At 47.8% G+C, this 15,418-nt stretch overlaps 7 protein-coding genes across 7 annotated transcripts; 4 read left to right on the top strand and 3 right to left on the bottom strand.

The window, feature by feature from the left end:
* Window positions 1–145: 145 nt before the first annotated feature.
* egl2 (putative endoglucanase) lies at window positions 146–1,551 on the bottom strand (the record flags this gene model as incomplete). Its single annotated transcript, XM_056672525.1, has 5 exons — window positions 146–879; window positions 926–1,023; window positions 1,071–1,135; window positions 1,188–1,399; window positions 1,455–1,551. 5 exons carry the CDS (start codon window positions 1,549–1,551, stop codon window positions 146–148), a joined length of 1,206 nt encoding a protein of 401 aa, XP_056538098.1.
* A 1,557-nt stretch (window positions 1,552–3,108) lies between these two features.
* cbhB (putative 1,4-beta-D-glucan-cellobiohydrolyase) lies at window positions 3,109–4,740 on the bottom strand (the record flags this gene model as incomplete). The annotated part of the gene is made up of 1 exon (XM_056672526.1): window positions 3,109–4,740. The coding sequence occupies one exon, from the start codon at window positions 4,738–4,740 to the stop codon at window positions 3,109–3,111; it is 1,632 nt and encodes a 543-aa protein (XP_056538099.1).
* Window positions 4,741–6,224: 1,484 nt separating this feature from the next.
* On the top strand, window positions 6,225–7,086 carry N7500_001381 (formyltetrahydrofolate deformylase; the record flags this gene model as incomplete). Its single annotated transcript, XM_056672527.1, has 2 exons — window positions 6,225–6,284; window positions 6,391–7,086. The coding sequence occupies 2 exons, from the start codon at window positions 6,225–6,227 to the stop codon at window positions 7,084–7,086; spliced, it is 756 nt and encodes a 251-aa protein (XP_056538100.1).
* A 435-nt stretch (window positions 7,087–7,521) lies between these two features.
* N7500_001382 (NUDIX hydrolase) lies at window positions 7,522–8,151 on the top strand (the record flags this gene model as incomplete). The annotated part of the gene is made up of 1 exon (XM_056672528.1): window positions 7,522–8,151. One exon carries the CDS (start codon window positions 7,522–7,524, stop codon window positions 8,149–8,151), a length of 630 nt encoding a protein of 209 aa, XP_056538101.1.
* Window positions 8,152–10,532: 2,381 nt separating this feature from the next.
* Window positions 10,533–10,882, top strand: N7500_001383 (uncharacterized protein; the record flags this gene model as incomplete). The annotated part of the gene is made up of 2 exons (XM_056672529.1): window positions 10,533–10,541; window positions 10,592–10,882. The coding sequence occupies 2 exons, from the start codon at window positions 10,533–10,535 to the stop codon at window positions 10,880–10,882; spliced, it is 300 nt and encodes a 99-aa protein (XP_056538102.1).
* A 1,255-nt stretch (window positions 10,883–12,137) lies between these two features.
* On the bottom strand, window positions 12,138–13,035 carry N7500_001384 (copper homeostasis protein CutC; the record flags this gene model as incomplete). Its single annotated transcript, XM_056672530.1, has 2 exons — window positions 12,138–12,813; window positions 12,935–13,035. The coding sequence occupies 2 exons, from the start codon at window positions 13,033–13,035 to the stop codon at window positions 12,138–12,140; spliced, it is 777 nt and encodes a 258-aa protein (XP_056538103.1).
* Window positions 13,036–13,490: 455 nt separating this feature from the next.
* N7500_001385 (M81 family metallopeptidase) lies at window positions 13,491–15,014 on the top strand (the record flags this gene model as incomplete). Its single annotated transcript, XM_056672531.1, has 1 exon — window positions 13,491–15,014. One exon carries the CDS (start codon window positions 13,491–13,493, stop codon window positions 15,012–15,014), a length of 1,524 nt encoding a protein of 507 aa, XP_056538104.1.
* Between the last annotated feature and the right edge of the window lie 404 nt (window positions 15,015–15,418).

Genomic DNA, 15,418 nt, shown 5'->3' on the forward strand with positions numbered 1-15,418 from the left:
TGATCTTGGCAACATCGTTAGAGCCACTGGAAGTGTGTGAATAGAAGATTTGGATAATGAATAAATGATGAATCACGATTGGACTAGATATATAAGACCCCAAGTAAAGCATAAAGCCTTTGTTCTCTCCTGCCCCCTGAATCAACTACAGGCACTGCGAGTAGTAGTCATTCGACTTCTTGCAGGTGTATGGGCTGACACAGGTGGTTGGACCGGCCCAGTTAACTCCACCGCACTGCGCATACTGAGGGGCCCCGGTGGTGCTTGGCCCAGTTGCAGTTGTGGTGGTCGCGGCGACGGTGGTGGTGGTGGTGGTAACTGCGGTCGTTGTCCCGCCTGAACCACCTGAGCCGGGGAAATAATTTTTCAGGAGACTCATGTAGTAGGTATAGGCTGTGCCGGATGGAGGCTCAAAGCTGTACATGTAGTCTCCCCACCATGGTCCAGCGGACCACCAAGACGCCCCAAGCCAGACATCGCTGTTTGCTTGCAAGTAATCGAGCATACCTGTAACAGCGCTTTTGCAAACAGAATTGGGACCACCGGCAAATTCACCCAAGAAGGCTTTCTTGCCATTGTCCTTAAGCCACTTTGTGGCAGCCGTCACTCGTTCTTTACCAATGGTTGAGCTCACACAAGCCTCTGATGTGCCGGAACCATCAGAATCCAGATACTGGTGCATCTCATAAATAAGCAAGCCTTGTGGATCTGTCAAGGCTTTCATATTGTCATTGACAGTTGGCCATGTCCATGCACCGCTCCACGAATTGCCTTCCACGAAAATGTACTGCGATTTGGCTCCTGCGGCTCGGATCGCGTTGATAGCAGCTTGATTCAGGTTCAACACCAGGGTTTGGTCTTCGGAATTGAATTCATTATCTACAAAGTTAGTGTATGGCTTTAGGACTGGAAAGGTGTATCTTACTTGTATCGAAGATGACCCTCTCATTCGACGCGAATTCTGAAGCAAGTGTCTTCCAAAATGCTGCAAAGTCACTAGTCGAGGTGATGATATTGCCATAACTATACAAGGTCAGGTGAGTAGTCCACGTAAATACGATTCAACTTACTATCTTCCAAAATTGTGAGGGTCAATAACAGCATATCCACCGCTAGATGTGATGAAGTTGACAGTCTGTGCCAAATTTAGCATCAATCTTGGATATATGAAAAGCCAGAGCACATACACTTTTCAGTGCAGCCAGGTAGGTCGCATCCGGACTTGACGTCAGAGTTCCAGGAACCAACCGCTCCATTGCAAAGGGAACACGGAAGAGATTCATCCCTGCGCTCCGCAGAGTTTGAATAGCTGAGGTTGATGGCCAGATGTAATCGGTACCCAATACCCCCGGAATGTTTCCACTCCCAAACTCTGCCCCAGCTTCGTTTGCGCCGAACCCTATGCACGACCTGGTCAGACATCCAGTTTCCACCAGGATTGTTACACATCGTACAAACAAAGGAAGATGCTCTTTTTGATAGGGATGGTCCTGGCGCTGCCGCCACCAGGCCTGTGACGCCAGCTATAGCGAGCAAAGATGTATACCGCATTTTGGCAAAGTGAAAGTTCTCGAGGATGCTATGGAATATACATTGCAACGGGAGACAAGATGTGACTTTTATATCAAGTCACAATGGACGATACCGACAAGGACCGAACTCCCTGATCATGAATGGTCCCCATAGGACAGAGACTGTGAATCTTCGCGCAAACACTTTTCCCCGGAAAGACGGAAATCATCTTCAAGTTCTCCATTCGGTCTTTGCGGACCGCCCCCCCGAGTCCGAGTCAGATCAAGTGTGAAGATTGTAGAGGTGAGCAAAATATGTTCCAAATTCATCACGGCATCAAAAGTTGCAAAGTTGGTGGCTGGAATGTCGGAAATTTCATGTTTCGTGGAAGGGCGCCACTGAAGGCGTGAAACCTGAAGAACGAAGCGTAAAATATGGGGTATGCCGGACAGGAAATGGGATCAAAGTGATCAATTAGGATGCAATATTCCGAAAGAAAATATTGCCAAGCCCCCGACGCTTGTCAGATTGCCCTAGCTCGTTTCAGGCCATACATCCGGGTCCAACGGGGAAGGATAAAATTGCCGGGATAATCTCGACTGGGTTAAGATTGGGGGACTATACCACTAGGCCCCTTGTCCGGCCTACCGGAACTTGAGTAAGAATTGTTGGGATAAAAAACCCACTAAATAGGAGATGATCAACAGCATTAAGAGGAGTTCGCATAAAATCCTTGATGATCGAAAGGCTTGACTAACTGCTAATACTGTCGTGCCGTTCCAATGTATACAGGTATATAGATAGTTTTTCTTCCCTAGACCTCCGTAGGCTATAATCTCCCCGCAGCAATTTCCCCATGAAATAACCGGATGTGCGCTAGTTGCATGAAATCAGCCCATGCAATCTTTAGCGTGTACTCCGGAAAGTACAAGCGCTCACCATGCAGGCAAAACCAACGTGGCTTGATTAGTCGGAGCAGACTCCGGCTTCTGGCTTCTTCAAGATGAACAAGGTAACGCCACCTGCACCAGCTGGGCTTGGGAACATGGGATATGCCGTGCAGGACTTATTAGCGGAATTTTTAGTGCTGACACCGGAGTCTATGGGCATCGGTTATTCACGGGAACCGGATAAAATCATTCTTAGTCTTGATCCGATGAATTTGAATGAATTTAGTTGAAAGCTGACCCTGATAGGGAGTAGGACATTCAATGAGAATCTAATTATACCTCAGTGGACATTGTTCGGGAAAGAAAATAGACCTTTCGAGTAGGCGGATAGATGAGACCATACGGAGGATAAGCTGATGATATTTTGAAATGTGGACGGTGTCTATTGTCAAAACTTAAGATGAAAGAAAGTAAGACCGGAAATGTGTACTATATGGTAATCATGTATCATAGGATCAAAGACAAAGAATAGAGCATAAACATGAATACAGACTTCGATTGCAAGTGAAATGAAAATCTCCTAAGTCCATAAAGAAAGTGAAAAAGATCAATATAATTGAGACAACTTGATCCAACCCGTCCCAAGCGTATCACCTCCACCTTCCCCCATTGTCCAACTTGCCACTCAGCTAGCAAGGTTGCTTATCTACAGACACTGCGAGTAGTATTCATTCGACTTCTTGCAAGTGTATGGGCTGGCACAGGTGGTTGGACCGGTCCAGTTAACCCCACCACACTGCGCATACTGAGGAGCGCCGGTGGTGCTTGCTCCAGTCGTAGTGGTAGTAGTGGTGGTGGTCTTGGTAGTGGTGGTGGCTTGAGTTGTGGTAGTGGCCTTGGTGGTGGTAGTGGCCTTGGTGGTGGTAGTGCCGGAGCCTGGGTTGGTCGAGTCGAAAGTCGAACCGATGGGACCGACCTTGATGTTGGAGTATACAACGTAGGCGTTCGGGTGGTTAGCTTCAACATCCGCCGGGTCGCCAGAGGAAATGTCGCAGCTACCACGAGCAGCACCGGGGGTAGTGGAAGAGGCACTGGTCGGGTAGGTGCTATCGAGCCACAGCATGTTGGCCGAGTGGTCGTCCCAGAGACTCATCACCAGAACCATGCCGTCGGCAAGACCGGCTCCCATGCCGGCCATGCCGCCATGCTTAGTGAATACGTCCGTGTCCTTGAATGCGGACTTCTGAGCATTGCAGAAGGAGTCGGTGATAGAGTTGCCAGTGACACCGCTGACTTTCGACACAGACTGGGGGATAACCTTTCCATTCTGCACGTAGAAGCGCTTGATTTCCGAGAGGGTACCGGTGGAGGTACCGTCATCAGTGATGAACTGAGTGACCACAGTGAAGGGGGAGGCGGTATCAACGATCTTGTTCGGGCCATAGAAAGACTGGTCACCCATGCGGTAGGGGTTGAAATCACACCCATCAGGGTCACAAGTACCGCCATAGCGATCACTGCTGTATGTGCCGCCACAAGAAGTTCCAGTGCACCTAGTCTGGGCTGGATCATCACAGGGATGGGGCGTGAATGCAGTGGAGATTGAGTTGGCCTCCCAAATATCCATCTCGGCACAGCAAGAGCCGTAATTACCAACACCAGCGTTGGCATCGTTGGAAGACGGCACCCACCCTTCGACGTTAGCTTGCCCGTTGATGAACTTGAGATCACGAGGGCATTGGGCATCACAGTAACCAGTACCGTACTTGGCGCCGGCTTTGTTGGCAGGGTACCGTGCCATGCCACCATCTTCGTCCATGGAAACGAAGTAGAGCGCGCCGTTCAAGCCGCAGGGAAGGTTCGAGACATCGACATCAAAGGTGAACTCCTGATTGAGCAGATGGAACATCTCGTACTTGTCATCATCCGCCATCAGGTAGAGACGTGAGCCGATGTTCTTCTGAGACGCCTCGGTGACGAAGTTCAGCCGCAAAGAGCTGCCGCTGGCCGTAACACCATAAGTGCCCGGGTAGTCGGCACCTTCGAGGGCACAGTTCTTGGCACAAGTAACATCGTCTGGGCAGATAGTTGTATCCCATTTATTGCCACTGTAGCAATTGGTGTAGCCGCCGGTGTTGTGAACCCAGCGCCAGTTGGCGTCGACGACGACCTTACCGCTCTGAGGAGCGCAGCTTCCTCCAGCAGTGCACTTTTGCCATGTCAAGGACGGATGGACTTCGGCCTTGTTTGTGCCCACCTGCTGTCCGTGTGCTGCCCCGAGAAAGGCGGCCAACAGCAGGGCATTTTTGTAAATCTTGAAGGAGAGAGCGGAGGCCATGATGTCCAGTGTCGATGTGTACTGGGCTGAGGTCTTGATGAATGATGAGAAATTCGCACACGGGTATAGGGTCCTTTTATATTCCAATGGGATAGATCATTCAAATTGAGCTTCATCTCACGGCTCTACGGTCCGTACGACCGTAAAATGAGAAGATGTCTTGTTTCCCAATGGAGAAGTGCAACAAAATACTCCGGGGACACGGAGGGCGTTCCCTAAGCCCCGCGACGGGCCTCAGAAGTAGATGGAGTGATTTTGTGGAGGAGGCGCCTTGGGTCTTGGTGGCACACCGAGATGGCTGTGAAGATTCCATCGCTTGAGGGAAATAGTGTATTCTGCCCCCCCCAAACTAGGCACCAAGAATGGAACTGGATCGAATTGAGATGCATTGGCGGCTAAATGGCCAGCCTCCAAATTAGGTAGGGACAACGCCATGTCGTCTGCACCTTGACTTGGGAGAGAAATGAGACATGGCATACCTAGATTGGGAAAATACCTCGGATCCGTGACCAGGTAGTCAGTCCCCGGATTCTGCAGGAAGTAGATCGCGGGGGCAGGCTTCGCCCCAATTCCCGGTAATTTGCGGTGTCTGCACTGGCTGGAAGGTGCAGTGCATTAGCGCGTTCGGGTAATTTAGTTTAATCCCAAGCAGGAGCACAATACCGAGCACAGGCCTGTTGCCAAGTTGTAGTCCCATGACACCGGAGGTGAGATGGATGCATGATTTTAGTGCCGAGTGGCTTTTTTGGTCGCGATAGAGAAACGGTTATAGAATCCGGCGATTTATGACATGAGACTATCGAGTTGAGATTCCTCATCGAATCCAAGTCCAAGTCCCAAATATAATACTTCAAAGACAAAGAAACCAAATGAAAATCAAGTGAAGATCAAGTGAAAGCCGATCTCACTAGGCGGCCGGGGTACGGGGACATATCCAGGGTTGTTTTCACTACTCTGCGGCCTGAATGCCTGAGTTGATGCCTGAATATTGACTGCTTTAAGGCACCAATATCCAGTGTATGATAAATGGTGCCGGCACGGAATAACTAACTCCCATGGCCTAAACATGAAGCTCTCCCTATCCAAAGGGGGATCTCTCCATTTTCTTGTAGGTTTACAAGTGTCAAAACTGAAGCTTTCGATCTTTTGCCAATGGAAATATTTCGATTTTCTTAGACGGTCTATCTCTGCGTTTGTATGGGGTCTCAAGCTTCCTTTTACTATAGGAACTAAGAAACTTTGTTGATGAAGGTCAAGGTAATTCAGGTACCCTCATTTTCCCGCCAGGCCTGGATCCGGTGAAAACGACCCCGTCGTACCGGGGTACTTGGGTACCTGCGTGGCTGCGACCTCAAGTAATGCCGGATGAGTCATCGCCGAAACCGGCAAGTGGGATTCACAAAAAAAAAGAATCGCAATTTCACTATATCCTCTTAGACATTTGAAGGAATATTGGCGGATTCAACACCGTCCTTTCATTTAACATGGCTTCCAGCTTCATTTTGATCCTTTCTGGCCCCGACCGTCCCGGTATTGTCCATGCGGTCACTGCATTCCTCGTGCAAAACAACCTCAACATTATCGATTCGTCGCAATTCGGAGATCCTGCCTCAGAGCGCTTTTTTATGCGCACACAATTTGCGGTTGCAGGGGGGAAATGAAACCCCCGAACTCGAGAAATTGCGCTCTGCGTTTGAGCCCACTGCCCAGTCATTCTCCCTCAACTTCGAGATCAACCCCACGGCGAAAAAGCCGCGCGTGCTGATCATGGTCTCCAAGATTGGCCACTGCCTCAATGACCTGCTCTTCCGCCAATCCACTGGCCAGTTGAGCATTGAGGTTCCTCTGATCGTTTCCAACCACCCGGATTTCGCTACTCTCGCGGCCACCTATAATATTCCATTCCACCACCTCCCGGTCACCGCGGAAACCAAGGCCCAGCAGGAAGCTCAGATTTTAGAATTGGTGGGCCAACATAACATTGATTTGATTGTGTTGGCTCGTTATATGCAGGTGTTGTCCCCAACCCTGTGTTCCGCCATGTCCGGCCGCATCATCAACATCCACCACAGCTTCTTGCCCTCTTTCAAGGGTGCTAAGCCTTACCACCAGGCCTACGATCGCGGAGTGAAGATCATTGGCGCCACCGCCCATTTTGTCACCAGTGATCTAGACGAAGGCCCGATCATCGAACAGAACGTCGTTCGGGTCAACCACGGCATGAGCCCGAAGGAGCTGACTCATGCCGGTAGCAACGTGGAGAGCAATGTGCTTGCCACTGCTGTCAAGTACGTGACAGAGCGACGGGTGATCTTGAATGGTCACAAGACTGTTGTCTTCAACTAAGCCATTGACTCCTTACCAATTTCGTGATTTATATTGCCATTTGCACCTCTGGCTGTCATGCAATCATCTCCAACTCTTTTTGGGATACCCCAATCATCATTATTAGAACCTAGGATTATCAAGAGCAGAAAATTAAAACCAAATTAGATTTCGCACTCAAATGTACATATCTAGTCCGAAATGCAATGACTTTCAGTGCACTTGATAGCCTAAATCGTCTTAGTTGGCATGACTTCAAGGTTATATTGGCGTTTTCTGTTATTCAAATTTCTAGTTTGATCTTTTTCTTTGTTAATTTTCATCGTTCATCGTTTGTGATTCCGAGCCTCGCATGCAAAAGCACTTAGGCGGGTTCGTATTTAGCGGGGAAGACAAAACTCACCATCCGCACTGCTCATAGAATGATTCCATTTCCTGTCCATATCTCCCACCAAGATGACCTATACTGTTGCTCCACATCTCGAGTATTTCACCATTCCTCTCAGGGAATTTGTGACCGCCCGACCTGAATTTGAAGGCTTTGGTGTTGGCGCCTACATTTTCTCTCATGCCGATCCCACCCCGCGCATCCTTCTTCTCCAGCGTGCACTGACAGACTCGATGCCCGGGTGTTGGGAGGGCCCCGGAGGCGCATGCGAACTGGAAACTGATGGAACACTACTCGATTCCCTGGTGCGTGAAACGCTTGAAGAAAGTGGATTGCATGTGTCTCATATTAGTGACCTCGTCGCGGTGAATTGCTGGGAGCATCATCGCCGTTGTGGTGGAAAAATTCGGATCGCCAAGTACTCGTTCATTGTCGAGACTCAAGAGACCTCGCGACGGTCGGCAGAAAAACAGCAACTGGTGCCAACCGTACAAATACCTGTTCGATTGGAGCGATTGGAGCACCAGCAATTTGACTGGGCGATCAAAGAGGACGTCCTGCTGTCTATCCAATCCCCAAACCATCGATACAGATTCCCATTACCCTTGATTGGCCATCAGGCGCCTAATATTCTCCGGGCTTTTGAATTGGTTGAACAACGACAGAGCAATGAACGGTTCGTGGATCTCGCACAGTGAGGCCTCCAAACCATGTTGATGATATAAAAACCTCAGCACGTTGCTCTTTTCTTTTCTTTTCGTTTTTTTCAGCGCTGAAGACATTTTGTAATCAAAAAGTCATATTCTTGTCTCCCACATGTCTTCCTCGCCTTGGGTTGCGTTTCATTTCTTACCAAAGAGCATCAAACAAAACATGAGCATGTGTACCACCTGCACAAGCCAAACCTAACATGTCGCAAATGAAGAGATGAAGGATTAGTGTCATACGAAGAGAAGGCAGGCATCTCGTGACAGACATGATTGCACAAACGAAGAGACAGAACCATCCTCGATAGGACCTGGGAAGAACGGGGACGCCAGAGTTGCTAATGCCCAATAAATCGTACAGCAAATGGGCCTTGGCCCAATTGGCCATTTGTAGATCTTTTCGTGCACGTCCACAAACCCCGTGTTCTAGATGCTTTGTGAGATGTCGAAAACGATATCGTAAGAACGACCAGTGCGCTCACCGCACGTTTGTAAAAGTAGAACCTAAGAGGACAAAGCTGGAAGACTCCCATCGTCACTTGTGATAAAAGGGCCGGGCTTGATCTGCTCGACCCACCCACAAGGGGCACGTTCTGGACTGAGATGGGGATATTTAACCAGCCTCATAGGCCTGAAACTGTTGCTCATCAGATGGAACACCGTAAGAAAGGAGGAGTTTATAGGTGTGCGAAATTTCAACCACATGCAAAGATTCTTTGCTCAAAAACGATTGATATCTATTTCTGTTAGATATCACTAAGTCCCAATGTATGAGTGTATGGCGCTTTTGGCTCCCCTCACTATGTATCAGACCGCAATATATTGATGATCTTATCCAGGTAGTCTCCCTTATGAGCCATACGAAATGAGTACAAGATATTCAACAATCGCTTGCCAACTCACGAGGGCCAATCGTTGGGGCTATAAGCGCACTTAGTAGCGTATAGGTCTAGATCAACACGATACCATCTACACTTTTTCATTATGTATCAACAAACATAACTGCGGACTAGTTAAGAACAACAGTGCATGGGCCTATATCGCCGGTTGGGTGAAGAAACCATAACCTTTCGACGCCTTCCCTGGTTACGGAGTACGCAGGGTTTAGTATGTACTATGTATTCTCTCGATGAGATGTGCATAGTATATGTGCAAATATCTAGATTCGAGATACTTGTGTACCCTTGTATGATATAAGCAGATAGATGACACTCGAATTGAGATACCTCACTTTAAAGCCCTTTGCACCATTTGATGGATATGTAACCAATTTTCTAGACTCTAACTGTAGGCCGAGCTACATGAACACTTGAAAAAACGATAGTTGCGACTCGACCAACTCCTCGCAATAGCGCTAAGGGCCGGCCGACATGGGTCACAACGCAACAGACGAGCTGTGCTGTTCTCCCGAGGCCCAGTTGCCATGGGGCAAAGAATAGACTCCGTCAGGAAAGCAACATTCAAATTTCATAAATGCGATCCGTAGCATCTGCACATCAAAGTCCGTTCAACAGCAGTACTCGGTTCAAGCGGTGTATCTTCTCTATCACTACAGTGAAACCATGTAACGTCTGTATAACCCCTGAGAGGTGAGATTTAAGACCCTTTGGCCCTTTCAAGACTGCTACAAATCTGTAATATATCGAATATAAATTAAGGCTTAAGATAATCCGATAACTTTCGACCAATTAGTTCGAGCTTTAGAACAGATTCGGGGAATACTTATAGTCGTTCCAGAAGGTGAGTATGCTTGAGTCTAGTTGCGCCACCTGCTTTAAGCAGAATTGGTAACCTCTCGATATCGAGTTTCAGACACCTCATATTACACACAGAATGTTTAACAAAGCCTGGAGTACATCTTAACCTTTCTTCGCACCGATCATACGAAGAAACGGGGGGCTGATGTGCCGACCGGTGTCCTTGCGATTTGCCACCAGCCAACTATGTTGGGAAACCTAGTAATATCTGAGAATGATTCTCTCACGAAATAACAATCATTGCAAAAGTCGTTTCTTGTGACTGCGTGGCTAGGACCACTCAATTCCGCTGAGCGTGAAAGATCAATCCACTATGTTCTGATAAAAAGGCGGAGGACCGCCGAGGGATGACTATGAGTGGAAATATAATAGCGATGCATGATTTAACCCACGAGGGATTGAATTCCAGGCAATATAATTTGTGTTCGTCTTCATTGGGTACTTACTTCTGAGGTGCCTTGGGGAGTAGGTTTGCTTGCTTGAAGAGGCGCCGTGATTGAAGACTAATTGTGAGTTTTCAGGGAATGAAAAGCGCCTATAATATGCTAGTTCGCCCGTATCACAGGACTATGACTCAGATATCCATCTTTTGATCCCCGCTTCGCAATTTCAAACATGCCCGCAGTAGGTCACACCCATGAATCAGTTGGGCTGAATCTGCTAATATAAGAAAGAAACTTGGTAGCGTAGCTGGACCATTTGTGCCAGATGATGTCACCCTGAATTTCATTCATAAACGCAGATTTGCTCATTACAAATCCTATAAGGTGTACTTCCAGCCTGATACCGATGCGAAGTATGCCGCAGTTCATGAGATTTACCTTATAAACTTGGGGTTTTTCATCGCACGCCATCCTAAGCCGGGTGATGTGGTTCCAGTCGCCGAAGAGGGAATGCAGCTGAATGGGTGCTTTCTTGGGGCTTGCACTACCACAGAGGAAGATCTAACCTCGGTGCTCCAGTAATGGAACAAGCAACAAAAAGACAGTTCAATCCAACCGTGAAGGGGAAAAGAAAGATCGGCCCCGGCTCAATGCCAAAACTATATCGCTTAGGCGAGCAGGGGCTATGCGATATCTACACAGCTGTAGGCTTTGAAATCGGCACCCCGGTTGCAGTTATTGTGTCGGCATACCAGCCGATCAGGCCGTGGCAGGGGAGGTCTGGATTTCTTCTCAGAATCGAAATCTCGAAACCAGATGGGCAAAGGTAGCAAGATCCCTTGACTGTCATGAAATCATTGATTGACACAGCCTGATTTAGGGTCAATCGGTCATCTCGCATCTGCAGCTAATGCTGCAACGTCATCCTTTGAGACAAAACTAGTCGATCTCAGTGATCTACTTTCTGCCATCGACTTACGCCGATGGGACCGCCTTAGGATTGGCCTCGCGATGAGCCAGATTATCTTGATTCCGGTGCCGACACTGAGGTAAGGACTACTCCGAGAATTCATGAATATCTGACTGGTGGAAACATTGCCTATTAAGGGAAGCATAAAGCAGCCATAGATTCGTCCTCTATCCATGTGTCCGACAGATCGATAGGATTTGAGGATCTAGGTCTTCAGTCAGTCGCAAAGCTTTGATCAGACCACCGAATATTCAAAGTCACTCCGAATACAGGTGACGATCCCTCTGAGACTATGGGCAGGAACAGGGAGAGCGTTGCGATTGACCATGTCAAAACAGATGGCTGCTATCCATAGTATGACCAATCCAGACGCATAGCTACGACTCCTACCAAGACAGCCCGTCCACTATTGTTAAGGGTCAAATTACTCATGTATTGTACCAGAGAAATTTGGATATATTGATGCGTGCTCAAAATTTTGAAGAATAAGCGAACGGATTCCTGTGTTAGCGCACTAAGTATGAAATATCAATAGCAACCAATGGACGAGGAGCCCGTAACTCAAAATGTTACAGATATAGGTAAGAAATTTACATTGACGACGCTCTGGAGTGCTCAAAGGAACAATATGCCTTATACTATGAGTCAGAGCAATGTATGAAATGCGTCAGCACTTTCTTGTTTCTCAGAAATTTAGAATGCATTTGGGGACGAAAAGAAAAAGCATACAAACTACTACTCATATTTCGCATCAGACTTTGTGAGCCCTTGCCAGAAAGGTCTCTAACCCGCACCTCAACTGTTGTACGCGTAACGAATTTGGAGGTCCAGAATCGACACAACGCGTGGAATGATTATCTCGCCTGTTCATTTTTCTCTTGCCTGTGTAATCTTATCTTTCATCTCAAATACCTCATCTGCGCAGGTAAGAGTTTTAGAGGCCAGTAAAGCAGCGGAATGGAAGGCCGAGGCACCGGTAGTCATATGGAGCAAGCCTATGTTTGATGCCCTCACACCACCTCCAACGATGATTTCTGGAAATTTGTGGGTGTGAAGTTCCCTGTGGTCTTCAAGTTTCGCTTGATAGCGTACTAGAGTTTGCAATTTGTCGATGCACTCTGCTGCTTTTGTTCCTGAGGGACCACCATTTGTTAAAATGGATGCAAAACCACACTCTCTGATATCGGCCAATGCGGTCTCCCAGTGGGACTCAGGAATGAGATCAAAGGCGCGATGAAATGTGCAAGGTCGCCCCTCAGCTAGTTGTACAAGCTGCTTATTACGGGATACATCAACCCATGAGGTATTGGGGCCATATTTTTGTGGGGATTCAGTCAGAATTCCAAAGACGAAACCGTCAGCCCCGAGGGATTTGAGAGAATTGAGCGTCTCTTTCATCACCTCAAAATCGAGGTCCTTGTAACAAAAGCCATCTGCGTGTGGTCGAACCATTGCATATATTGGTATTGTGATCTGTGATCTCAAATTTTGGAGAACCTCTGGTTTGGGCGATAGTCCACCGAGATAATAATCCTTGCATAACCTTGGGCAAGATTAGTCAAAAGACGAAAGGATGTTTCAAACCCCAAAAGAGAAGTATTCAAACATAAACTGCTCCTGGAACGTCGATAGAATGGCCAGGGGGTCTTGAGCATAAAACTCACTCGACACGGTCTGCTCCGGCTCTCGCAGCAACCACAGCTGATTCTTGATTGAAACACGCAACTTCAAGAATTGGTGCCTTTGCGCCAACGTACGGACTCATGGCTTATATTGGCTGGTTTGTATTTACATACGTAGCTTGTGTGGAGTACGAGGACACGTACTCCGTATAGGGAGTGGTTTTGCAGTGCGACAGGGTCACATGATGATCCTAGAAGCCCAAATACCAAAGTACGTACAAAGTATTCCGTGATTTGCTCTCAATTGAAAAGTTGTTGACATTGCTTATATCAGATTTCATGTGAATGAGATGTTCATTCAACTAGGAAGTGCATTACATATACATATATATCTATATCTATATATCTCCACACGTTATTCTCGTCCTCCCTTGACACTTATTAATGACTAGGCGCAACGTTACCCTTTCCCGATCTTGTCTTGGAAGCGGGGAAACCGACGAGATTGCTGACAGAAACAAAAGCTCACAATACTCTACCTAGGTATCTTTCTATCTTATTTGAACTTGATCTTCTCACAATCTTTCCCTCTTTGATAATGTCTCGACCAATTATCGCAATTGCAGGACTTGCTTGCGAGACTTCGACCTTTTCCCCCGCTCGGACACTTGGTGGGGCATTTCATCCACGCCGAGGCACGGAGGTGGTCGAGGAATACCCTTTTTTACATCGCGGCACTTATCTAGCAGAGGTTGTAGATTGGAAGGGGGCGCTTATCGGCCATGCTCTTCCAGGGGGAATGGTTGTAAGGGCTGACTTTGAACAACTTTCTAGGGAAATCCTAGAGCGGCTGGCTGCAATCGTTGCCTCAACCCCCATTGATGGATTATGGTACGATATCCACGGGGCAATGTGTGTGGAGGATATGGAAGATGTCGAAGCAGACCTTCTCCGGCGGATCAGGACTGTTATTGGCCCAGATGTTCTGGTCTCCGCATCCATGGATCTGCATGGAAATGTGTCCAGAGAGCTGGCCCACCAGACTGATCTGATCACTTGCTATCGTATGGCGCCTCACGAGGATGAATTGGAAACAAAGGAACGGGCGTGTCGCAACCTTGTCCATGTTCTGATGTCACGGACTGACACTGGACGAAAGAATAGACCCTTGAAATCATGGGTCCCAGTTCCTATCTTGCTGCCGGGGGAGCAGACCTCAACTCGCAACGAGCCAGCAAAAAGCCTGTATTCCCTGATTCCACAAATTGAATCAATGAATGATGTGTTAGATGTGGCTATTTGGGTTGGCTATGCATGGGCAGATGAGCCACGAAATCATGCTGTGGTAATGGTGACCGGGTGGAATAAGGTTGCCGTCATTGCAGGAGCAAAGCGACTTGCATCTTTCTTCTGGGGTGTTCACCGGGACTTCCATTTTGTTGCACCGATTGGGTCGTTCTCCGAATGCATTGACCGCGCATTGGACTCCTCAGCCAGGCCGTTCTTTATATCTGATTCGGGAGATAATCCTACCGCTGGTGGATCAGGGGATGTGACATTTGCCCTTATACAATTGCTGGAGCGCACGGAATTTCGAAAAGATACCAACCCAACTGTGATTTATGCCAGCATTCCAGGCCCCAAGGCAATTGATGTTATCATAAAGGCAGGTGTCGGTACCACGGTGACGGTCACCACCGGTGCGCAAGTTGACAATCTGCACGCTAGCCCTATTACTATGACTGGACGCATTCATTCCATTAAGTATGGAGATCCTGACGCTGAGGTCGAAGCAGTTCTACAGGTTGGAAGCGTATTTACCATCCTGACCAAACTCCGGAAGCCGTATCACCATGAGAGTGATTTCATTAATCTAAATCTCAGTCCGCGAGAGGCGCATATCGTCATAGTCAAGATCGGCTACCTCGAGCCAGAGCTCTTTGGTATGGCGGCAGACTGGATGCTTGCTTTGACACCTGGCGGTGTCGATCAAGATTTGCTACGTCTTGGACACCACCGTATCCGGCGTCCACTATGGCCCTTTGATAAAACGTTTCAGACAGCCCCCGATCTTTCCCCACAGTTGATTCCATTCTCGAATGAAGATTTAGATATGAATTAGGAATGTATTTGGCCCTTGAGATTGTTGGGATCCTCAAGGTTATTCCCTAATATGGCCGACAATATCATTGTTTCCCTCGCTCCCTTGGCCTGAGACACCACCAAAATTCTCGCTCGGTACGGCGCGGTTGGTCTCGGTGTCTAGTGGGGTTTCTATAGTTATGTAGGCCAATCAAAGGTTATTTAGTGACGAATGTCAGTGCCTCCTAAACCGCTAAACAAAAAGCCGCATAAATGTGACTCACTCAGATTCTGATTGGTATTTAAGAATAAAGGGCGACGTAACAACATGCTCGCTTATTGAAAAGGGAACTGCTTCTTGTCCATAATTTGGAAGTTTCGTGTACCTGGTAATGTTATCTTGGGTTATCGCTTTCGCTTTATTAACATCATATTCAATTAGGG

Source organism: Penicillium coprophilum, assembly GCF_028826855.1.
Source record: "Penicillium coprophilum strain IBT 35676 chromosome Unknown utg000001l_segment0_segment0, whole genome shotgun sequence".
Taxonomy (NCBI): domain Eukaryota; kingdom Fungi; phylum Ascomycota; class Eurotiomycetes; order Eurotiales; family Aspergillaceae; genus Penicillium; species Penicillium coprophilum.